The sequence below is a fragment of the Haemaphysalis longicornis genome, unplaced genomic scaffold, assembly GCF_048455015.1.
Source record: "Haemaphysalis longicornis isolate Haplotype H1 unplaced genomic scaffold, Haemaphysalis longicornis Haplotype H1 scaffold_1, whole genome shotgun sequence".
Classification (NCBI taxonomy): domain Eukaryota; kingdom Metazoa; phylum Arthropoda; class Arachnida; order Ixodida; family Ixodidae; genus Haemaphysalis; species Haemaphysalis longicornis.
In genome coordinates this window covers 462,318,476-462,344,234 of record NW_027526203.1, presented here as the reverse complement: position 1 = coordinate 462,344,234, position 25,759 = coordinate 462,318,476, and the positions used below count along the sequence as shown (strand labels likewise).

General features: G+C 45.9%; 2 protein-coding genes across 6 annotated transcripts in view; one reads left to right on the top strand and one right to left on the bottom strand.

Moving 5' to 3' along the window:
• Positions 1–1,404: 1,404 nt before the first annotated feature.
• Positions 1,405–15,948, bottom strand: LOC144156159 (uncharacterized). 2 transcript variants are annotated; one of them, XM_077688003.1, is made up of 4 exons: positions 15,774–15,948; positions 13,596–13,662; positions 2,017–2,207; positions 1,405–1,632 (listed from the first exon to the last, which is right to left on the bottom strand). In XM_077688003.1, exons 1-4 carry the CDS (start codon positions 15,799–15,801, stop codon positions 1,610–1,612), a joined length of 309 nt encoding a protein of 102 aa, XP_077544129.1. In that variant the 5' UTR covers positions 15,802–15,948; the 3' UTR covers positions 1,405–1,609. The 2 variants fall into 2 exon arrangements, with proteins under 2 accessions (XP_077544129.1, XP_077544130.1); XM_077688004.1 differs by lacking the exon at positions 13,596–13,662.
• Positions 15,949–17,241: 1,293 nt separating this feature from the next.
• Positions 17,242–25,759, top strand: part of LOC144156158 (trypsin-1-like) — an 83,868-nt gene continuing 75,350 nt past the window's right edge. The window contains exon 1 of one of the 4 annotated variants that reach the window (XM_077688000.1): positions 17,242–17,303. In XM_077688000.1, coding sequence (XP_077544126.1) covers positions 17,259–17,303 — 45 coding nt within the window. In that variant the 5' untranslated portion in view covers positions 17,242–17,258. Of the gene's footprint in view, positions 17,304–17,324; positions 17,492–19,027; positions 19,634–25,759 lie in introns of those variants that run through there. The other 3 variants (XM_077688001.1, XM_077687998.1, XM_077687999.1) reach the window with 3 other exon arrangements.

Below are 25,759 nucleotides of genomic sequence, written 5' to 3'. Positions count from 1 at the left end.
CCGTGTGGGACGCTACAAAGTGGACATAGTGGAAATCCGGCAAGACCGGGGAAACTCGGTATCCGGGCAGCTGAGTCGCCGCGGAGGTCTTCTCTGGAGCCGAGCGCGGAATCAACATGGCCTCTGCCGCACCTGGTCATTACACACTTCTGCCGTACGCGCTTGCTCGGCCAAATGACACTTGTTTTGTTTCCCCCCATACACGCACGCCTCCGCGAGGAGCAGCTGCATCCGCCTGCGCCATCTCACCGCGTCAGCTGCCACGTGCCGTGGAAGTACAGCCGAGAAAAATGCGCTGTAGTGTGTGGCATTAACATTCCTAGCTGAGCATTTCACAGCACCAACCATGCGACGCCCTGCGCCTGCACAAAAATGCATAATTTTGCAAAGTTTATAACTTTAATAGTTCTAATATATAGTGTGCATGGGGATAATCGGTCGAAGGCAATTAAAATAAACAATAAACTAAAAAATGATAAATATGAACTAATCAAATCAGAAATGCATAAACAAACCGCCTTCACACGATGAAGACAAAAATGAAAAAAAAAAAACAAGTCCCGAAAAAACAACAAAAAACCTATACACGAATAAAAATCGAAAAAACTTATTTTTCGAAGAGAGAGAGAGAGAGAGAGAGAGAGAGAGAGAGAGAGAGAGAGAGAGAGAGAGAGAGAGAGAGAGAGAGCAGCTTTATGCATCAGGCATGAATGGGGGAGAAGAGGGACACAGAGGGAGCTCGGCGTGATCGCAGCGATATCACGGTTCAAGGTTATGCGGTCCGTGCTATGTTCGTGAGGTCACAAAACACTTGAATCGGTAGTGATCATTTTGTAGTAAAAAAAAAACTTGAGAAGCGTAGTAGAAATGCTTGCGCATTAATAGACAGTACTTATAATTTCTGTACATTTTCATAGTTTGGGTTCGTAGCTTAGGTACTTTTTTTTAAACGAACTCGTAGCGCATATTTTATTTTTATCTAGAAAAGAAAAAAAAGATATTATTAGCGAATATGCATTCGGACAACAGTCTACCGGCTTTTTTTTTTTATTTGACGATGGCCACGTAACGCGACCCGCGCAATATCTCAATGTTTGTCTCCTGGTTTTTTACTATACTGATGTCGCCCAGTGCTGTTTTTTTATCGATGGGAGTCTGCTGTACTTGCGCCTAATATAAGCATGCAGTCCACCTTAAGCCCCTGCTGTCACGAGGAATATGCATTCACCATATCAGAACGACTGTCGGTCCTTTGAGTGGTTCGTGCATAAAATGAGACTTCAGGATAAGTGCAACAAATGGAAAGTTTATTGATCAAATATAGCGCTTGCAAATTACAAATAGTGAATTAACAAGCATAAAAATATTTACAGACCGAAAACAAGCTGACAACTTGTTCGCACTTCTCACGGGATCGGTCTATCCATCGCTTGAACCTGGAAAAGGTTTGAAGCCATCGTGTGAACCGAAAAATGCAATATACCAAATGACATGGGCGATATACTAATAAAAGTAGTGAAAAAAGTTTCAAGAAATTTGTGCGCATGCCGCCTCGATTCAGAAAGCAGTTTTGAACGAACTGTCTCCGTTGGGTAAGTTCCACGTATAATCAAGGACGACCTGGAAAATGGCCTGGAAGAGACAAAACAAGACAAGGCTGCAGGAGACGACGGATGTGCGGCCGATATATTTAACCGTGTAGAGTCATTGTGGTATAATAGCTCACGGAATTACGCTCGAAGTGCCTTAGGACCTTGAAGGTACCGAATGCTTCGAAAAATATGTACCTATTTCTAATTTACAAATACGGCGAAATCAAAGAGCTTACAAATTACAGGCCCATCAGCCCACTATTTATTTCCATAGATTACCTTATTTAGAAACATAACACTTAGCCCCAACAAGTGTCCCGCTTGACTTTCCCAGTCGACGGAACTAGGTAATTTAAGGAAGAGTTTCCTAATAACTAGGATCTTCTCGCATCCCACTTGCCACGCACCTAATTGTCCCACTCACCCTTGACTACGGTCCCGTTGTGGGGGTGCTGTCCACCTCTCTCCACCTCAGCTCCCGTATCACTCCGTGGGAGGACTGGCTGAACCTGGGTCATGTCATGGCGTTGACACCAGGCCGACGCAGGAACTCCTGCCGGCTTGCAGCCCTCGGGCCCGTGACTGCCCCCCGGAGAGCCACAGACTGGAAGTCCCCTAGAGAAAAGAAGATGCGGCACAACGGCCGGGACAATAGCTGTCTAAATTTTGTTCTCTCTCCCTCAACAATAGACCACATTCACGCAACAAATTAAAGCTCAACAAGGTACTTGAAAGATCTGCAGAATATAATTAACCTCTTCATGGGGTATTTAATTATAAGTTGCGGAAAAGGTTTTAGCTCAGTGGCCAACGCTGTGATCGTAGATGCATTGAGAAAGGATGGAATAGAAGAGACTTGAGAGCGCTGTTCGAGGACATGCACGAACGATATGCACGGACCTGACTCCCCTAAAGAGAATGAAAAGTTTCCTATATCAGAACGGGTGTCATGCAAAGAAACACAATCTCAAGTAAATTACTTTCAGCCTGTAAAGAAAGAGGTTTTTTGAAAACTTTTGGGAAGCGAAAACGCCCATGTGTTCGAAATTTCGGCAACGTTAAAGATCCACAGGGGTTCAAAGTTAATCCGGAGCCCCACTACTGCGCGCCTCATCGCCTGTGTAGCGTCGGCGCGTTGAACCTCATAATCAATCAAGGAAACTTTTGGAGAAACATCAGGATTACGGATCAATAGAAAATACTTGGGCCATTTGAGATTTGCGGATTATTTCAACTTTTGTACAAGATCACAATGCTGAATAAATGAACAAATGAATAAATGAACATTATCTCATTGAATCAGTCCCACTGGGACTTACTGAATATGCTTCAAGAACTCGACTCGTAAACCTTAGCTGCGGGATAAAAATAGAGATGAGGAAATCAAAAGGAATGTTAAAAAACACGCAGAGAAACAGATTTTTAATATAGCTAATGAAATACTAGAATAATAAGGAAAGCCCGGCGAGCCTATAGGCGATTCTGCAGTAATAGTACCGAATTTAATGAACAGGCTTTGAAAGACTCTAACAATAAGGTTAAGATTGCAATAAAAAATGCGAAAAGACAATTTTTTTGGCCGGTTCAACAATGACCTTAAGCAAAACCCAAAACAGTTTTGGAAATACGTAAAGAAAACCAGGAAATATGACATTTCTATACAGTCATTATCAGTGGATGGAATCACTGTGCAAGGTAATGCTGAAATGGCGGAAGCATTCAATGCATTTTTCCAGTCTGTTTTTTCGCAGAAAACGTCAACTGCTCCTTTACCGTCATGCGTTAGTGATGTAACCCACTCTATGGATGATATCATTATAGATGTTAATGGTATAGATCGCCTCTTACGGGAACTGGACACTTCTAAGGCATGTGGTCCAGATGGGCTATCGCCATTTGTAATGAAGGAGTGCCATGACGTTATTGCAAGGTATTTAGCTATTATATACAAAATGTCACTTGAGTCAGGCATTGTTCCTAAAGACTGCAAATTTGCAAATGTAACGCCTTTTTTTAAGTCCGGGGATAGAAAAAATGTGAAAAATTATAGACCGATTTCTTTGACTTCAATTTGCTGTAAAATTTTAGAACATATTATATATAGTGCAATATTTCAATATCTCAACTCCATCAACTACCTTACACCTTCTCAGCATGGCTTTCGCAGTGGATTTTCATGCAATACTCAATTAGTAGAATTTCATCATTACATATCACAGGCCCTCGATAATAATACGCCAGTAGATGCAATCTTTCTAGATTTCAGGAAGGCTTTTGATACCGTTCCTCATAATCTTCTGGACAATAAACTTGCATCCCTGAATATTAACTATAAAATTCATTCTTGGATACGTAACTACCTGCACGGCCGCGAGCAATGTGTGGTTTTAAATAGTCACAAATCTAGCTCTATTGCGGTGAGTTCTGGCGTACCACAAGGTAGCGTACTAGGACCATTATTGTTCTTAATTGATGTAAATGATATAACAGAAAACATTAAGTCCGAAATTAAATTATTTGCTGACGACTGTGTTATTTATAGGCAGATAAATTCATTAAGCGACACATACGCGCTACAAAAAGACCAAGAAACAGTAGCTCGGTGGTGTGACGGATGGGGCATGAACCTAAGTATCGAGAAATGTAATCACCTCCGGTTTACACGAAAATCAGCTATAACCCAAGAAAGTTATAAAATAAAAGATACAATAATCACTAGCGTTACAGAGTACAAATACTTAGGTGTATACTTAACTCAGTCACTCAAGTGGATTAAACATGTAGAGTACATAATTACAAAGGCCAGTAGAATGTTATATTTTATCCGTAGAAACTTTAAGGATGCATCCACAGAAGTGAAAGAAACACTGTATTTTATGCATGTCCGATCTATACTTGCTTATGCGTGTGTAGTGTGGGACCCACACCAAGAGTACCTTATAGAAAGATTAGAAAAGCTGCAAAACCAGGCAGCGCGTTTTGTTACCAACAAGTACGACCCTTTTGCTAGCATCTCGGCGATTAAAGCTACCCTGAACTGGGAACCACTGCAGTTCAGACGTAAAAAGTTAAGGTTAAAATTTTTCCACTGCATTTATTACAATCGTACAGGTATCGACAAAAAACGGTATCTCCTCGAGCCAAACTACATATCACTTCGTCATGATAATCCAAAAAAAGTGCGACAGTATTCCCACAGTACAAATATTCTTGCAAATTCTTTTTTCCCTAGAACAATAAGTGACTGGAATATGTTGTCAGAGGGATTGGTTAGTCTTCAAAATAGCGATCTTTTTTTCTCCCGCTTATGATCAGTGTGGTGTTCGTTTTTTTTAATCACTACGAAGAAGTGCTTTTGAAAAAGTGTATGGATGTATAAATGTATTTGTATACTCTGTTCTGTACATGTTGCATGTCCCCCCTACAAAAATGCCCTCGTGGCGATGTAGGTATCTTGTAAATAAATAAATAACACGTGGATGATCGTGACTATCTTGGGCAAATTGTTAGTGATGATCCAAATCATGAGAAAGAAATTAGTTCCAGAACAATTAAGGAATGGTCTGTATTGTGTACGTTTCCTGAATTTTTTTTGGTAGTAAGCTACCCGTGTCACTAAAAAAATCTTATACAAACAATGCGTATTTCGCTAATGACGTATGCGCAGCAACTCAGATCGGGTCAACGGGCCGCGTAAAAAGGATGCTAGGGACGCAACAATTAGAGAGGTATGAGTAGCAGCAGTGTGGATTAGTCACAGAAGAAGCGCTGGAAACACAACGACACCGAATAGTAAAACAGAAAGAAAAAAAATGAGGATGGCGCGCCGTGTCGTCCTACGTCCCATTCCATGTCGTCGTCTTTTCCGCGCTTTTTCTATGATCTGTCAAGGCTCAAAACGAACTCGCCCAACTTCTTATCGTTCTGAGCAAACAAAACTGAACAAGCTCCAGCCGAAATTGAGCGAGCGTAGAGGAGTTGGACAAACCATATAATGCGGGTGAAGGACCATCCGTTTAAGGGAATGGCTACTAAGGCACATTTAACGAAATTGTCGAAAACCAAGGACTCCATGGAGGGATCAACTAACAAAATTCAGGGGTAAAGAATGGACTTGGCAAACACACTATTGAAATGTATGGAAATCTTTGGTAGAGGCTGTTGTTATTATTGTTGTTGTAGATGATTGCGATTATGGCGATTATTATTATTATGATGATGATGATGATAATAATAATGATGATAATGATGATAGGATAGTGTACAATATCGCAGCGTAGCATAACATCGTACAGTAATACCGTCGTGGGCGTCCGCAGGAGGGGGTGAGTGGGAGGGAGCAGCCCCCCCACTTCCCCCCCGGCCCGTGAATTTGAGATCGAGGCTGTAAACAACCCATCACAGTTAAGTTTGGTAGACAGGCCTATTGGTTGTCCGTATTTGTTTTTACAAATGCCTTGAATATATCTGGATACTTTTGTTGATTTCATTTTTCAAAGCAAACTTTCGTATCCTGTTTCCTTTATTTCTGGATTACCCACAGGAACGCTTTGCTTCTTCTTTCGCAATTGCCTAATCTAAAATACACCCTTGAGCCTATAGTTAACTCCAAAGCAGCCCAACGCCCCTGAACTACCAATCGCTGCGAGCAAAGCGGTGGAGTAGGCCAATGGAAGGACAAAGCATACACTATATGACGATCCTGTGGTTCGGCTTCACGGTACCGCACTCACCAATCCATGCAGCCAACAAAAGCATTTTGACGAATGGTGGTGTGGAGCAGATGATTTGACTGAAAAGCTGGGTCTGCGCTTCCGCACCCCGCTTCTGCATTGCGCAGTGCCACAGCGCAGATGGCATTTTTGAGTCGAATGCTATGCGCATTGCTGCAATTCGCCTCATTCGCTCTGCTAGTGGCACAGATCGGTCCCCTAAGTGCATTGCGGCTAAGCTGAGCCACGGGATTGCCTTAGAGCAATGGTCGGTAACCTGCGACCCGCGCCCCAGGCACGACGAGAGGACCGATTGATCTGATTATGGGGTTCAACACGCCGACGCTACACAGGCGATCAGGCGCGCCGCAGTGGAGAGCTCCGGATCAATTTTGACCCCCTGGGGATCTTTAACGTGCGCCGAAACCTCGAACACACGAGGCCGACATGGCAGTTTCGACCTCAAAATTTTCTGTATCAGATTTGTCTATATTAACAACAGAACAAATAAATCAAATCAAATCAAGTTATACAGGAACAAATATCGCTTCCAGTTGGAATTTTCCCTGCCTTAACACTTGTCATGTAGTGAGTCAATTAGGGTAAGAGAGTGGATACCGAGAGATGGGTATGAAAGAAGGGGAAGGCCATTAACCCGATGGAGGAATGAAGTAAAGAAATTCGGGGGTAAACTGCGGACTCAAGCAGCGCAGGACAGGAGCGGTTGGAGGTCATGGGAGAAGCCTTCGTCCTGCAGTGGACCTACGTAGGCTGATTATTATTATTATTATTATTATTATTATTATTATTATTATTATTATTATTATTATTATTATTATTATTATTATTATTATTATTATTATTATTATTATTATTATTATTATTATTATTATTATTATTATCGGCCAGCCGGGGCTGGCCAGCCGGCCAGCCCCGGCTGGCTGATTTCCCGCCGCTGCCAACCAGGACGGTCGCGGAAACAAAACCCCCTACCCCGCGGACGCCCGGCTCTTCGCAGAATCCCGTGCTGCCGGCCTCTGCCCCTCCAAGCCCGACGCCGGTGAATTCGGCTTCTCCGCCTCTCCAGAACGTATCGCCACCGACGCAGCAGCAGCAACGCCGTGCAAGGCACAACCCGCGTCCGCTGACAGTTGGCGTTTCTGACGGGACTGTACTTGCAGCGGTCGGTCGTCCCAGGCCCCCTAAAGCTATGTTTCTCACCAAGCTGCGTCCTTCTACAACATCGGCGCAAGTAGCGAAGCACTTGTGCTCTGTGGGTGCTGTGCCGATCATGTGCAAGCGACTGAAAACGAGGCATGACTCGTACGCTTCCTTCTACGTCGCCGTGGACGACGTGTGTTTCGAGAAATTGAGAGACCCTGCGCTTTGGCTGCGGCACTGCCTGTTTAAACCCTTCCGCGGTGAGTTGTGTGAACAAATGATCTATGTCGAGGAACACCGTTTCGATGGCGAGTAACTGCGGTTTTGATTTTTTCTACCAAAATGTCCGTGGGCTACGTACTAAATCTGCCGAATTTTTTTCTAATGTAGTTTCTTCTTGCTTTCCAGTAATAATTCTTACAGAAACCTGGCTGTGCCCGGAAATTAGCTCTAATTCCTTCTTTCCCCCAAACTACCAAGTCTTTCGGCATGACCGCGACCCTTCGTGCGGCAAACAACGGGGAGGTGGCGTTTTGGTTGCCCTACACGATTCGATTAAATGTAAACGGCGCCTGGACCTTGAATTGAAAACTGAGTCTATCTGGTTAGAGGTGCTTTGCTCTCGGGGCAAACGCCTCTTACTATGTACTTACTACATACCACCCGAGACAAGTGCCACTGACTTCAAACATGCCCTAAATTCAATAGAGATTGTTGTAACCTCTCACAGTGATCACGATTTTCTAATAACTGGTGACTTTAACGCACCCGGCATTACATGGGAAACTCAGTTGGTTGATCGGGCGTCCCATCCGATATCACAGAAGTGTGAAATCTTGCTAGATTTTATTTCTTTCACTTCGTTACAGCAATGCAACTTCATTAGGAATCGGTGTGGAAACGTTTTGGACTTGTCTTTTACTAACATGGAACACGTTGAGGTGTCGCGTAGTTATATTGACCTCGTAAAACCAGACAGGTTTCACCCCCCATTACTCATTTCAATTTCTAACGTATCCCTTGCCCACCACAGTCCTCCCGTCAACCCACCAGGCGTCCGTGGTTACAACTTCGCTCGTGGGGACTATATTGGCTTGTTTCACTTCCTTGCTGAGACGGATTGGTCACCATTGGACACTCTCAATGACGTAGACGAAATGACTGATTTTTTCACCGAAGTACTTCACGATGGCTTAAGCAGATTTGTACCCCAAAAAACTAAAAAAAGTAGCAATTATCCGTACTGGTTTTCATCTGAACTAAGAAAGGCCCTTGGGAGAAAGAATCGAGCTCACAAACAAGCAAAAAAAACTGGCCAAGAGAGGTGGCAGAGCGAGTTTCGTCAACTCAGGTTGCATTGTAAAAATCTGCTTAAGCGCGATAGGTCCAGTTATATAGCCGCGGTTGAAGCCGATGCGCCGCGCAATGCTAAAGCTTTCTGGGGTCATGTCCGTGCACAAACTTCCAAAAACAACCCTGGAGATATTAACCTCATTGACAAGAGGGGTGACAGCATTCCTGACGTTCCTAATGCTTTTGCTCAACAATTCAGTTCAGTATTCGGCAAGAAAAGTGCAGCCTGCCCCCCTCAAGTGTTTCCGGGGTATGATAAAAGCTCAGACTGTTTTATTTCGGAAAGTCTTGTATCAAGAGCTCTAAAGCGAGTTAAGCCCTCATTTTCGTGCGGCCCTGATGGCATTCCTTCGGCGGTACTGAAGGCGTTTGGGGATCTTCTTGTTCCGGTCTTGGCGCGATTATTTCGAACGTCACTCAATACCGGCAAGTTCCCTACTCGTTGGAAGACTGCGCGGGTTGTTCCTATATTTAAGTCAGGGTCAAAGTTAGACCCCACAAACTACCGCCCGATTTCTATTCTCTGCGCTGCTTCAAAACTCTTTGAGACTGTACTACATACAGTACTCTCTTTCAGCGTAAAAACTATATTATTACCTCAGCAACACGGCTTTTTCGCTGGGAGATCGACCACCACTAATCTCGTCAACTTCATGCTGCATGCTTCGGAAGCTGTGCAAGGGAGAGGTCAACTTGATGTAGTCTACTTTGATTTAAGCAAGGCTTTTGATGTCGTCTGCCACGAGCTCTTAGCCAAAAAACTATCTGAGCTTGATATACAACCATCCCTGATGTCTCTTATATGCAATTATCTATGTGATAGGTCATGTTTCGTGCATGTAAATGGACAGTCTTCTCTTTCCTATGAGGTCACCAGTGGTGTCCCTCAGGGCTCAGTTCTCGGGCCACTTCTCTTCTCAATCTTTATAAATGATGTCGCGACAATATTTAATGATTGTAATTTTCTTTTATATGCCGATGATGTAAAAATATTTAAATCTGTTTCCAACTCTGCCAGCTGTTCCGCTCTCCAGAGAGCAATCTCGTCCTTCTCGCATTGGTGCTCATGCAACAAACTCCTCATTAATACATCTAAAACTAAGGTAATGACATACACAAGAAAGACTGACAACATCTTGTTTCCCTATAACATCAACGGTGAATTACTCCCACGTGTGGTAGAGGTTAATGACCTAGGCGTCACTTTCGACAGTAAACTGAGCTTCTCTCCACATATTCAGGTAATCACTCGTAGAGCTCTTCGATCGCTTGGCGTTGTCTGTCGCGTGTCCAAGGAGTTCAAGGAGCCGATTTCTCTTCTCAAGCTCTACACAACTATATGTCGTCCTCAGCTTGAATATGCATCTGTTGTCTGGAACAGCACGAGTAAAACAAACCGTAAGCTTGTAGAAAGAGTCCAAAATAAGTTCATATCTATCTTCAACCATCGCTTTGGCGATAGTAGTAATTATAACCCTGGATCGCCCTCTTCATTGACGCTATCATGCTTAACTTCCAGGCGGAACAAGGCTGATATTCTCTTCCTCTTTAAAATTATGCACGGCATAGTGTCTTGTGGTGAGCTGCTACAACATGTCCGTCTTTATGTGCCGCAAAAGTGGACCAGGAAACATGATACCTTTTGCAACTCCAATTGTCTGCGTGTCTTGTGCCCTGTGTGCCGACTGCAATGCACGTACAATCGGTACTCGGATTACCTTGATATATTTAATGATTGTCCTACTCTGTTTCGCAAACATGTCTGTGAGTTTGTATTGGCGTAACTGCCAACTTTTCTTATTCTGCATTTGTCTTTTATCCTTGAGTTCATGCACTTGAATGACTTTCATTCCGTAACTTCAACATAAGCTATGCTTTCGTTTTTTTTTTTGTCGTATTTTATTTTGTATTTGAGAGATGTGTACATTATGTTTCGTGTGTTTCTGTTTCCGTGCGCCAGCACAAAGGCCCCCCCGGCTGTTCCTGGGCACGCAAATAAATGACTGATTGATTGATTGATTGATTGATTGATTATTATTATTATTATTATTAGTGCTTGTAACGCTGAACTTCGTTTTTCCATTTTGAAACTTCCTGACATTTTGTTACAAAACCTTTGTTTTATGTGTATAATCTATCTCCGTCATGTGCATTGAGTATTTGCTTGTGTATTTTCAATTTTTCACGTGCCTTCAACGTTTTGCTGGCCGGGTGTCATGGCTTCTAACACTAGGCTTCCTTTTTTTTTTTTTTGCTGTTTTGCTGTTTTGCTTTCTGGGATCTCTGTAACTATTTTTATCTTATTGTTTCTTTCATATATACGGTTTTCTGTGTTGTGTTGTCTTGATTTTAGTTTGTTTTTATGAATGCTTGTATATGGTGTACCAGTACCAAGACCCTAGGGTTGTTCCTGGGCACCAAAAAATAAAGGTTGATTGATTGATTGATTGATTGATTGATTATTATTATTCACACTTAGCCAGATAGCATCTTTACTTTCGTTCTTTGCACAGGTCCAAAAAAGGCATCAAACTTCAAAGCTTGACCGCTTGTAGCTTGTAACCTATGTTGCTGGTAACCTGCCTTTTGTTTTGGTAAGCCTGTAACCTGTTCCGTTTTTTAAGCAAAGCTGTTTAGCTAATCGCAATTTCTCCTGTCCGCAGTTAAAAATACCAAGGGAATGCCGAGCGTGCGCACGTGAGCGCGGGCCTCGCGACGACCGCCCAGCGTCCCCGCCACCGGTTTGTCAAGCCAAGCATACCCACTTAGGGAGACTGGCCACGAGTGCCACCCTCCACCCCCATCCCCCCCCCCCCCAAAAAAAAAAGAACTCCAGCGTTCGCCGTAATCGTGACCACACTTGCTCGGAACTATAAAGAGACGTCACAGCGTACGCCTCTCCAAGGTGATGTCCAATGATTGTCACTTCCACAAAAATTAAGGAAGCTCACACTATAGCAACAATGATGGAGTAAACGCCGTTTCGGCAGCGAAGAAGAAGCAAATCGGCTGCAATCGTGGAATTAAACCGTCGTGATGGTCGTGAAGGTTGCGTGCAGCTTCGCTACTTTCAAGTTTTACGCGTTAGTGTGAGCTTCCTTCATCTGTTCTTTTTTTTTTCTTTTTGCTGGTAACCTATGCTTGAATACCCTTGTGACATGCTTGATGAATATTAACATAATTTAATTTCTAGTTTTGTACTTACTGTCAATTGGCCAATTTTTTCCCCCTTTGCCGTCTTCCGATTAGCCGTCCGGGCCCTGCCGTGTCGGGTTCATGCAACACGGCGCTCCGCCTCAAAAGATCGCCGATCCCTACCTTAGAGTGTACAGTGGGACTCCAGAGATGTCGCCAATACAACGCCGTGCAAGCATGCCCTTTCGCACTGCACGATGTTACAGCGCAGACCCCATCTTGACGTCAGATCGTATGCCGGGTTTCGTTTTCGTCAAACATGCTTCTTTGCAGCAGGGTTTGTAGTTGGGCAAGTTGGTACAGCATTTGACGAAACGACGCGACGCACGGGAAAAAAGGACGAAGCCCTACGTCGAATGCCAGGAAGCAGTGTTGTACGAAATCCCCTTGGTGCCCTGTGGCAAATCGTACGTCGGACAAACCGGGCGTTGCATCAACGACAGGTTAAGGGAGCATGCCAACACACTGAAGACCGGCACGGGCAGCATGCTTGCTCAACACGTCAAGGCTTGCTGATGCACACCACAGTTCGAGAAATACAGTACGAAGATACAAGGGCCAGCGCACGCGCGAAATCTGTGAAGCGTTTGCGATACACAAGAGAGGAACCTCGTGTGTAAGCACCCCTTCAGTAGTCCTCCTGGAAAAAAAATATCATACTTGTCAAGATAGCGTCTTCCATTGAAGGTCACATTCCCTCTGTTTGCAAATAACGTAATTCGTTCACTGATCATGCGCCAAGCTACTCTCCGATAACATTTCGCCTATATATACCGTTCTTTGTTTTCAAATAAACAGTTAGTCAGCGCTTGTGTCGTCTTTTTTCCCCTTTGTCCCGTGTGTCGCGCTGTTTCGTTAAGTGCTGCCCTGGATGCAGCAATTCGTCATTCAGGCGCATTTTGACGAAGTCTACCCACAGAAGCTCTTTTTTAGAGTGTAGTGTAATAACAGCATGTAGCAGCCGAAATTTAATCATGGTATTGTATAGTATAGTATACTGTAGCACAGCATGTGTTGGTACATAGTGCACTGTATACAGCGGTACCCGCCTGCGCACCTCCGCGCATAAACCTTTCCTAACGAAGGAAGGCGGTCATAATACTACTTCGTCGCAGTCATTACACCAGCGAAAAACCACCCGGTTCAACGAACACCGACATGGCGAATCAAGGAATTCAGAGAAGGAAGTGAAAAGTTTCGTCATCCGCACTGCATTTCCGACCAAGTTTTGCACACTAAACTTTTTTACACCCTTTTTGGCCGGAAAGGGTTTAAAAATCTTGTCCCATGGCTAACACCCTTAAAAGGTGTTTTGGCAAAAAAAGGGTGTAGGGATGAAAAAATGGTGTTGAGCTCAGAACCCTTAAAAAAGGGTGTTGAGGAGGCTCAACACCCCGAAAAAGAGTGTTAAGCATCCTCACACTCTTTTTTTAAGGTGATGGCATGCGGAGTGGCAATGCGAATCGGCGGAGCGCGCAGCATTCAACACAAACAGTCAATACGCACAAGTTACAGTTTGAACACAAAATAATTGAGCAAGAAAACGAACGGTATGCAAGCGGTTCAGAGAGTGCATACTTACTTAGTAATGCATGTGCTGTTCTTGCTTTTATATGCAGCAAAGGAAAGCCCCCGATCGGGTCGGTGGGCTTGTCGCAAAAAAACAAAAAAAAAACACATATGTTAGCGCTAATTTTAGAAGTATTCATTTTACTATGAGAATATACAAATCAACACGCGGATTTCCAAAAACTTTTTATTCACGAGGTAGTTTTTATGTTCCATAGCTTATAGAATTTTATTAAATACAAAACAAATCTTTCCCGCCACCTCAACACCCTTCAATAAGGGTGTTCATTATTTCAACACCCTTTTTCCCGGAAGGGAAAAAGGGTGTTGAAATAATGAAAGGGTGTTGAAAACATAGGGTGTTCGAGACTAAGAAAAAGGGCGTAACGAAAAAGGGTGTAAAGAAAGACCGCCAACTAAGAAAAAAGGTGAAGAGACCTCCAACTTTGCACGCATTTTGTGCCTGTTTACACGGGTGGAGTGAACATTTTCTGCAAGCGGGGGTGTTTTGTATCTCAAGCTCCTTGAGGTTGAGCTAGTTTCGGTGGCGTTAGGGAAAAAATACAAAGAAACGAACTGCGGCACCTGTAAAGGGTGCACCACCGCAGATAGGGTAATATAACAGTGAAGTCGGCTTTCGAGCTTGTTAGAGTGTGAGCACAAGGGGCGTATGCGTATGCGCACCTCTTACTGTACCATTTCAAATGTACTAGTCTTTTTTGGATTCTAAAAGGCAAAAAATTGGCGCAGCTTGCCATAGTGGTGCAAGGCTGGAGAAACAGCATAGCTGGGGAGCTTTTTTCCCCCTTGGATCCCCTGGTAGTTGGGGGGGGGGGGGACACGGGAACAGCCTTGTCAAGTCCGGTTAAACTTGGCCTCACCCCTCAGCGGTCATCCTAGCTTAGCAAGAACATTGCAAAGCTTAGCAAACATAACAAAACTTAGCACACCGGAAGAAACTAGGTCGACCCCCAGCTCCGCTTTTTTTGCAACTGAACACCTATTTCACACCGTTTCAACAACCTACAGAAAGCCAAGCGTGTTGCAGTCGGTAAACACCCTGTTCGCCACACAGTCTTTTTTTAATTTTAAAGGTTCTAATTGGTGTTTCACGTGCCAAAGCTAAACTTGGGGCATGACGTGCACCGCATATGTAAACGAGCGATCATTGCGTACAAGCAATTATTTTTTTTGCGTTTAAAAATTTTTTGCGAATAGAGGTGGTGTATATGAGGGGATGTCTTCTTCTTTACAGTGCTATTACGCATCCAAGCACGGCCTTATTCAATGAACAGCTGAACACGTATTCCACGCCCTTTCAACACCCTAAGAAAAACCAATGGTCTTGAAGTTGATCAACACCCTTTTTTTCACACAGAAAGGGTGTAGAGCTAGGAAAAGGGTGTTGAGATTCAAGAAAAGAGGGTGTAAAGGCATCCGAAAACTCTTTTTCCACTTATGCTACACTCTTTTTGCTAAAAGGGTGTAAAAAGTTTAGTCTGTGCTTTTATGACGGAAGCAAAAGCCCCTGATCGGACACTGTATTTGGTTCAGTGACATCATTTATCTTTGGTTAGCAGCTCAAAGGCTACAGCAAAGTCTGGTCTTGTTATGTGAGGATGATACACAGCATTCGGGAACGGTGCAGTTAAGACGTCAACAGTGCAACCGGCCCAGGAAAACGCCTTACCTAAGAATCTATGACAGAAGCAGGACGGGAAGCAGGGTCCACATGTGGACCAGGTGAGTCTTTAATTGCGCATGCGCAAACACCTAGGGGTAACTGCCGAAGCAGGAAGTTAAACGCACGTCCTTCCGTCTCTTGCAGCGGAATCAGCATTACAAGTGTAACAAATGACGTAGCCCTGGAAGATAATTCAAAGACGTCGCTTGAAAAACTGCTAACGCATTTACACAGATCTTAATTATTCAGTCATTGGGGAAATTGAGCGTGGAATCATAGACAACAGAGCACGCATGTCATTGGAACTTTGCGGCGTATGTACTAAATTATTTCGTGCTTGGAGTTAGCCTCAGCAGGGGCCTCAGGCCAACTCCAACGCACTTACATATCTGACAAGCACTGCACCCCAAATAAATACGTCTTTCGTCAACCTACAAACACAACCTTATTTTGAGGTGAAACCCACAGCTCGCATGGTGATGAAATGTTAGATTTGAGAATTCCTACCTGGAATTGGTGGCATCCAGTGGCACATATGGGCTACTCCTACAGCTCATAACGCGCGTTTCTTGGGCGACAGGGCAGTAACGCAAGGATGACGACAAGCAGCCGAAGAAAAACAAGCCGTAACGAGAAGCACACGAGGAATGACCAACGAAAAGCAGCGTTGTTGCCTCCGCGTTCCTTCCTCGCTGCTTCGTGTTACTGGCCTGTCCTTTAAGGAAGCCATCGCCTCGATCGAGATTTCCGCGCTGATATTGCTACTTTCCAAGCGAAAGCTTTCCTCCCGGAGTCTGTCGTCTCTGTATAAACTTGTGTTTGAACACAAATAACGCAAGTGGAAATGTGATTCTCGCTTTCCGAACCAGGAACAGAAACCGGGAAATCTGAACTCTGGTATTTTGCGTCAGCTGCTAAAACCAAAAGGAATGGAAATATTCGACCCGGTACTTAACGGTTCTTTAATCGCAAAAGTTTGTTCAGGTTTGATGAGGTATTAAAAACAGGGTAATCCGTTGTACACTCTTAATATGCCCGTGGAGCTGCTTCACCACAATGCAGCGGAATGACCAATCGCTGCGATGAAGTAGACTGATTGATCCAAAGCACGTTTATTCCATTTTGTTGCGCTTGTGCGCTGCTACGGATAATCGTAGGCCTGGTAGGGGGATTGGTAGGGAAGGGGGAAGTGGGAAAGGATAATTATGCCACCATTTACTGCGTCAGCGGCCTGGATGCAACACCGTGGTCGCCTGGAGTCGTAGCCATCGTAGTGTCCCGCGCGTCGCCGTAAAGCCGGTCACCAATGGCTGGTGCTGCATAACCACGAGGAGATCCAGCATGTGACTCGAAAAATGTGGTCTGCGCGGCGAGATTACGCAACACGAGCACAGCATTTTGCATTACGGGATGTCACAGTCTAGATAACATTTTCCAGTACAAGCGTATGTCTAACTACTTATTCGTCATATTTGCCCTCAAAAACAATGCGCTCGGCCATTCAGATGTCTTGCAGCAATGCTGACCCACATATTTTATTAAAGTGATTACAAGCAAGAACTAGAGCAGTTTCGAAATGTGCACTTGCGTGAAACATTCATTCCATTTAATTCATTCACAGCCATTATAAAATGCATGACAAGCAAGACAACAAATTTAACGTAATTATTTTCCTATTTTCTCCCCGCTAGCTGAAAATCTCCGGCGAGCCCCTTGCAGTGCTGCTGCCAGTACCTGTTGGCAAAAAAGGCATGGGGTAGGCAAGCAAACGTTGCTGTGAGCAGCTACATTGTTGTGCACATGCGCGAGCTCGTATGAAAGTGAAGTTATGATGACATGCTCAAACAATGCCGCAGAATGGCTACGAATACAGTGTCTTTCCCTCTCTCTCTCGTCTTTTTTTTCTTTTGTCCTTCCTAAAATTAAAAGAACAAAAACCTACCAAGCGTTGAGGCGAAGGTGCACTCGAAATCAACTTCTAGCCAGGAGGTTATGGCTACGGATGCAGAAGACATCCATGCAACTAAAAACTGGGTGGTAAAAAAAGCTTCACAGTAATTATTTTTTTCGCCATGAATGAGATAAAAAAAGCGACGTAAAAAAGGTTGTGTGCAACCCTGTCAACGTAACATAAGTACTAGCTTGGTTTCAAGCATAGAGCTTTCCATGACATTGGAGTACGCAAGAAAAACCCTTATCTCATGCAGTCAACAGAGCGGCTTTGGGTAGGTTAAACAACAACCACGCTTCTTCCGTTTTATACCACACAGCGAGGAGTAACACGTGTACCGAATTGCGCTATGTAGCGCTCAACCTGTTCCCTGCTCCCCGTTCTTTGGGTAGAAATTCATTGAAGCTGCTGGCATCCTTCCCAAGAAAAGTTCCTTCTCAGTACAGTAGTCTCGAGGGTGCCGTGATCTGCGCATTACCTTCCATCGGCGACTTGAAGGTAACGGCCCCTGCTCAGCGTAATAACTATAGCGTCGCGAGAGCCAGCCTTTTCCGCTGCCCGCGGTTTCGCTTCCTTGCGGTGCAGGCCGCTCGCTATGTGGAGGGCGGTTCGTCCGAACGGTGAGTGGAGGAACGACTTTGACTACGGCTACCTTCGACTGGCAAGCTTAAAGTAAATGACGCGGCCATTTAGTAAGCTCGTGAGAAGTCTGTACGTTTTAGTGCGGCTTCAACTTGCTGTAATAACCTGAATAATTTGCTCCTATATTCGCAATACTTCAGAACCGATTTACAAGAATGTTTTATGAGATTGTGCGCTCTTCATCGGCCGTGTTAATTTCTGAAGCTTTCAATATTTCGCTATTATTATTTTGTTTTCTTAGGGGAGGGGAGAGGGTTTCTTCGTTATATAACCTTCGCCTCACCTGCGCCATAGATCGAAACACTTAAACGAACTGCAGGAAAGCCAACTCTACGCAGTACGTTTCCGCAAAGGGCACGTGATGATGATGATGATGATGATGATGATGATGATGATGATGAAACGCGAAGCATTAAAAAACGCTTCCCGTGGTCAGACTCGACCCTGGGTCTCTGATGCGTCAACATCTCTCCGATTGGGCCATTTCGACACTGTGGAAGCAGTTTCGATTTCGGACTTCGACTCAGGTTGCATTGGAGAAAGCTTCGCGTTATAGCCTCTTTTCTTCAAAAAGGAACGTTGATTTTTTTTACGCACCAGAAAATAATAACAGTGGCGGGCAGCGAACGCACACTGTGTTGCAGCGGAGCGTATGCAGGCGGGCAACTTGTCGTGCACCCAGCGGTCGGCCGTCGCTTTCGTGAAGGCGCGAAACGGGAGACCGCATGTGACGTGACAACGCTTTCGCAGCTTCCCGTCTGTACAAATGGGTCAGCGCTGCCGACAGAAAGCGCCGCTTAAAGCAACGACGTTTCACTGCATTCCGTGTACGCCCTCTTCCATCTGGCGCAGTGAGCGCAGAGGGTGCGACAGTCGGAGTCGGCAACGATGAGAGCTCTGACCTCGTTCGGAGAGGCCGAGAAAGTGTCTCGGGCGTCGCCGTGCTGATTGGATCGGGGTGGCGCGACCTTTGTGAAGACATGCCAAAAGCGACACGGAATCCCCCGCCTGGCTCTCTCGCCGCTGGCGCTCCGCAACAGCTCACAATAGAAAAAAAAAAAAGAAAAAAAAAAAAAACAAATTGCCTCATGTCCGACACTCCTCTCCCCCGCCGCTTACACAAGCTGAGAGAAGCATCAAAAATTTCGTATTTGCGTGAAACCAAAGCAATAAAAAGAAAGGAAAACGAACAGTGCCGGCCGTCCGATGAGCTGCTTCCTAGTAGTTCCCCTGAAAAGAAAGGGAAAGCGGGCCGTGCGTGCGCGGGTCCCAACAGATTAGGCCCGCTGGGAAATTGCTGTTTCCCTTGGAGAAGCCGCACATTACGAGTCGATTCCGAGGCGGTGGTTCCGTCTCGCTCGCGTTCGCGTCGGCGTCGAGTGGCCGTGAGGAGTGCGGAGCGGTCCGCCGCCGCGTGGTCCGTGGCGAGCTCGCAGCGCGCCGGGCACGCCTGGGTCCCGGTGCACCAGATAACCTGGCCGTGCAGAGACTGGCGCGCCGACGGCAGAAGAGCAGCGCATCTGCGGAGAGGCTTAACGAGCCCCTCCTCCCCGATTGGCGCGCTGTCGTCATTTGGAAGCGCATCTGTTCCCCTTCCTGCCTATGTCTGGCCGCGAGTCGTGCAGCGACTCGGCCGCAGACGGTCTGCCGACGACGCGATCCCATGCCACGACCTGCCGCCGCCCGCGCGGGCGCCTCGGGGCTCCTGGTCCTGATCCTGTGCGCGTCCTCCGCGGCCGCAGCCCTCTATCTGCCCAAGGACGAGGTCGACAAGGTGAGTACTCCCGAGCCTCCCTCCCTCGGCCGTGGGATGAGCGCGCGTTGCGTCACGCTTTCTCGCCCGCCGACCACCTCGAGGCGATCGCCGTCTTGGCGATGCTCGCGAGAACCACGTGCGGTCTTGCGAACGGAAAAGCCCACTTGCCGGTTGTCGCGATCGAAAGTGACGCGTGCCGCCGGGTAACGGCCCGCTGTATGGAGAGTGCTGCCGGCTTCCGACACGGAGAGAAACAGAAAGAAAGTAAGTAGAGCCTCGCGGAATGCGCTCTCGTCCTTTCCCGGTGCCGAAACTGCCTTCTCACAACCGTCGTCACTTTCGCCACCACCGATATGTACAGGTGCCCCCATAAGTAAACGGGTGGGAAATTTTGAGGGCATTTCTCCGCCAGGTGCCTAGCCAGCAACCTCTAAGTGACTTTTCAAGAAAGTCATTCTAAAATGAAATCGGGCCGCACATATTCTATTTATGCTGGCAGTGGCATAAAATAAAAATATTCTAAATTCACGAAGCCGTGTCCCGTTTACTTTTTGGGGCTCCTGTACGTACAAGCGCCCTCACATCAAATTCATGGCGCTGCCTGATTGACTACTATCGCGACAAGTAGACGTCTCTAGTCTCCGCAAGCTTCTTGACGGCGGCGCGGTAAAAGTTCCACCAGTAGAGAAAAGGGCAGGCATGTTTTGGTCAGTTATCGTCTTCGCTTCCAGTTAATCACAGCTGCCAACGCAGATGAACGATCTTACGTTTCCTTTAGTTCCCGCACAAACGTCGCCGTTCACCAACATGAACTGAGCTTAGCAGAAATCACAATTGATGCATATAGCTCATCTATATTTAACAGATTGTGACATTAAAACATACTATGTTTTGGCTATGATTTTGCTATGTGTAAACGTCCAAGCTAGAAATAGACTTATTAACATTGAAAATTTGTCTCTGTGGGAAGCAGAGGACCTGCGTGGTAATTAATTATATAGCAAGCAAATGCAGGCAACCTTCTGAACTGTTCACTTATTGTTGTAGTTGTTTAAAGGAGTTCAACGCATTAGGAAACCAGCAAAGTCTCAATCCAAGCAATATTTGTCATAGTGTAAGAAGCCTGCGGGTGGTGCTTGAACCTCTCTTCCACACAGAAGAGAGCTTGAAGAACACGCATGGCAAAGAAATCCTTCTTTGAGTTCAAAAGTTATGCGCCCTTTTTGGCGGGTTCATACGCGAAGTGGGTGCAAGTGCTGAGTCTTTTGCCGGCCCACCAATCTTCTCGACACGTCATAAGAACTGGGGCCACCCAGAAGCAGACTAGACCGCTCCAGTGACACGTCATATAGCAACTGTGAAGGTTCGTGGTGCCCTGAAACAGCTGTGACAGTGACGCGCATGTTGTCAGAGCGAGAAGGCACTATGCGCGACAACATATGTTATGCGTACAAAGTCCGACGGACTATTTTCCAGCATCTTTTTCCGAAAACATTTGCCATATGGCCCGGTTAGAGTCATTATGCTGGTAACACGTACGACAAAATCTAAGGCTTTACGTACCGAAACTATACACCCGGGCTATGAAGCGCGAAGGCTACGGATCGATTTAGGCCCCCTGGAGTTCTTTCAGGAGGACTGTAACCTGGTGCACCCAGGTGTTTTTGTTTTTCGCCCCCAGCAAGAAACAGCCGCCGCGGCTAGGAATCGAACGCGCGACCTCGTACTCAGCAGGGCAACGTCATGGCCTCTGAGCCACCGCCGGTCCGTATAGCGCGTGCAACAACACGCTCTTGCGGCGGCGAGGGGTAGATGTAACCACGCATCATCGCCACACGGTCACTGAAAACCCGCGGGCAGCCGTTCATCTGATGGAGAGGTGTTGTGACAGTTATCTGCCGGCCTTTCAGTGCAGCCTATATCGGCCTGCGTACACTAGCTACGTAGTTCACATGTGCACCCGACTGACGTAGCTTTCCATCGTGCAGCAAACATTTCTCAGGAAAGTCCCCTGCGGCCTCTTTAGGCCGCTTACTGTGACTAGTAAAACGAGTTGATGGATAGGACCTCTGCGTTGGGTCAGAACAGTCCAGGCGGAGCATGCATTCACCTATAAATCTCTCACAATCAGAGTCTTGCGCAGCTATGGCTCGGCAGCAGAGGTCCCGTGTGGCTATCGCGTGTTACGTATACCACACTGCACACACTCTGAACAAGGCCCTCCGCTTCAAGTGGTGGGAGGCTGTGTCATTGGCCGCCCAATTAACCTCCCGTTTCGATGGAAGGCTAACCACGGATGGACGGACCACGAAACAGGTGTGCGGTGCACTGCAGTGCGAGCTATGGGATGAGGCATCGGGTTCAGCGCAGTAAGCCCCACGGCTCTAGCGGGCCTGCTCGTCCGCATCGATGCAGCAGTCACGTCACAACAGCTGCCCCGAGTCCGAGCGGAATCACATCGCGGGATGAATTTACGGCCGCGCGCACATACCAGCCATCACGATGACGGGCGAAACTGCGCGCGTCGGGGTCAGCGCACATGCGACGTCGCGCTCCTGTCATTGCCCGAAAAAAACAAAGAAAGAACATGACGGCGAAATGAGTATTACTGCGTTCCTGAGCACAGCATCAGGTTGGCATTCAGTGCAACGGTTAGAAATGACGGGCGCTTCTGGAAAATTTCGTCGAGAAAAGTACTGCGAGGCCTCTCGTGGAATGCTGTTTTCCCCGCATGCGCAGTTAAAAACCTGCGCGGCAAACTTGCTTTTATGGCACAAGAGGCTGTGCTCCGAGTACATCTACCTCTTGATAAAAATAATATAAAGTGCAGAGATAGGATCGCAGTTTTTTTTTTAATTGCTGAGATTTGGCGAAGCAAAATGCCCAATCATTCCGCGACAAATAAGTGCGGTGACAATCCTCGCTTCGTGCACATTTCCGTAGGGGGCAGAATGCAGCTGTTACCTTCGGTTCTTGTTAAATGCATGCGGTCGGTGTTCGCTGATTCAGTTCAGCGGTTGCCAGATGCAACTACATGTTCTAAACAAAACTGCTCCAAGGATCAAGGGATACAGTGCAGCTTAGTTACTTTCATGATCGCCACAAAACGTAGCCGCGACGTACAAGATCCTCGAGGGATTTCGTAGACGTAAGGGACAACCGTGATGAAGAGTGACACTTTTGACAAAGGCGACACACTCCTCATAAGAGATAGCCATTCTTACTGGCATACGCCAGTAAGAATGACAAACTTTCAGTGAGACTGAAAACGAAAGTGTTATGCATGGCCCCGGTAAACAATTTGCACATATACTGATCGAAACAAAACACCCGCCACGGTGGCTCAGTGGCTCAGGCATTGTGCTGCTGAGCACGAGGACGCGGGCTCGATTCCCGGCTGCGGCGGCCGCTTTTCTGATGGAGGCGAAAAGGAAAAACACCCGTGTGTACGAGATTTCGGCGCACGTTAAAGATCCCCAGGTGGTCAAAATTAATCCGGAGCCCTCCACTACGGCGCGCCTCATCACCTGCATTGTGTCGGCGCTTTAAACCCTACAATCAATCAATCAATCAATCAATCAATCAATCAATCAATCAATCAATCAATCAATCAATCAATCAATCAATCAATCAATCAATCAATCAATCAATCAATCAATCAATCAGTCAATCAACCAACCAACCAACCAATCAATCAACCAACCAACCAATCAATCACAAAATTGCAAAACATCTTCCGAGAGTTCCTCAATGGGCTCTAAGCATAACTTGGCCCAACCGCTCAAAGACAAGTTTGTTGAATGTACCAGCAGTTGGCTAAGTTGCAATTGGCGCCTTAATCGCGCACACCACAGCATCCTTTCGAAGAGGGTCCGAGAACAAGTCGTCCGGCACTTCGTCGATATAGTAAGCGGCACATGGTGCAGAGGTAATATGATTGGTGGACCCCGCACTTGTTTTGTGTATATCAACGACGTAAACTGTAACGCAATGCGCGCGCGGGGGGGGGGGGGGGTGCTCTGAAAACTGAGACAACAACCAGAGTCTGATTTCTGGAACGTAACACACAGGTCAACAAGAAAGGAAATAAAACTATGCTTTAGTCATCCTGTATAGACAGGCTATGTGGATACATTTCTTCAGGTTAGATGAGCAGGAATCCTTGCTTCTGAAAAGAAAATATAAAAACAAGAAAAACACCTAAAAACAACTCATCTCTGAAATCCGCATGAACGAGCTTAGGCAAAGGAAACTAAATAAAAAATAAAGTGCTGTCAAATGGCGAGAGGCCGAAACAGACATTGCTCTATGCTGAGATGACTCATAGCCGCAGCACTGAGTTAGAACGTTCCATACTGAGTGTGGAAGTAAACGTTTGACGGTAGGATATCGGAAAGTTCAATTTTATATTGCAGAGGCAGCGCCATCAGGCTAGCTTGGCTACTGCCATGAGCCTGCCGCGCCCGTGCCAAGAGCTCACGAGCGAGACGTTTCGGAACCTAAACCGCAGAGGCGACAGGGATCGGCAAGCTAGCTATATGCGTCAGAGCCTCGCCATGGCTGTGAACCTGATCAATGAATAAACGTCGCACTAAACTACACTGTCCGGCTGCAATAGAAAGGGGGGGGGGGGGGGGGGCACCGAAGAAGGGGAGGGTTGGACGACAGCGATGTCGATTCTCGGTTCGCCTGCAGAATGACCTCCACATTGCAGTGGACAATTATCAGGCCAGCTGGTACACTAATAATGGTTCATTCCAACTCGGTGAATGGACAAAGTAACAACTTAATTGGACAGACCAGTAGAGCCAATTTCGAAGCGTCGACAGTGTGTGCGAATTGGGCTCGACAGCCTACCTTGTTCTAGGTCCATCATTACAGTTGGAACACCAAATATCAAGGTTTATTTGCAATTATTGACTACGGTAATGATGAATTTTCATCGGAAGTAGTATACAAAATACGGGTGCTTTGTCAGAAATTAATTACATACTCAATATTTAGAAACCTATTATTTTACTCAACTGGTCCGTAAATTTCAAGAAAATTCAAAGCGGCGTCCTCGGAAATAGTGTATCCTTGGGGCGGCAGGACACGTTGTCACCACGGTTTCTTTATACAATTGTGAATAACTATGTGGCGGAGCCACTTTTTCGGCGCCAGAATTCCTACACGTTTGAAAAGAAATCCAAGGTTATTTAGACACTGGAAATGCATTAGGAGCCACCATAAATTCTGAGATCATACAACTATGTCCACATTATCTTTTTTTGAAGAACTAACCATCCCTCGCAGACTCAATTTAAAACACCTGTTCTACTAGGCAGCCGGCAGCGCTTGGTCGCTAATTATAAAAAAAAAAAGCGTCCGCCAGTTCGTTTCACCGGAGGTCAAGATGGACGCCCGTGTACGCGGCGCCGGGTGCGTGTCAAAGGGGCTCAAGTGGTACTGCCCGCTATAGCCCCGGTACGTGTAGCTTCGAAACGTCAAACAGAGTTTCTTTTTGAATTTGTTGTGCCCGCTTCATCGAAATTTTATTTGTTTATTTATGACCGTGGGAAAAATAAGCCATTTGTCATCGATAATTCCGCTTTGAAGCAATTCCCTGTCTTTACGTTTACGACCCGAGTGCAAAATTCTGTCTGGTTTGTTCTCCCGGACGTCATCTTTCCGCCATGTCCTGCAAACGTCAAAAAAATAAATGTCGAATCCAACGCTCCAAAGCTGCGCGGCAATGTTCCCCGTATTAGAGGGTCGTTGAATAGTTTAGACCACGTAGGGTTCTACGACTTCCTCCAAGCTTGGTACACATGGCTGATTTTGAATTTAAAGCCCGTTAGAGTCCAGAGATGGTCTAAATTAATTTGTATTGTTCTCCTACGGTGCGTCCAAGAGCTGAGGTGCCGCAAAATACTACTTATTCGATTTGTATCTTTACAATGGCCACTATACTATGCCGCTCACGTCTCAGTATTGCTGACGTCGCGAAAAAGTGCCAGGAAAATGAAAGAGAGCGGTGTGTTCTGTATTTGTAATTGTTTACGTGAAGCAAAACCTTCTGACCCCGCGACAAACACCGAGAAAGCTGTTAAAGGGCCTACTTTTGTGTTCAAACTCAAATCTCACATCAAATCTCTGCTTGAA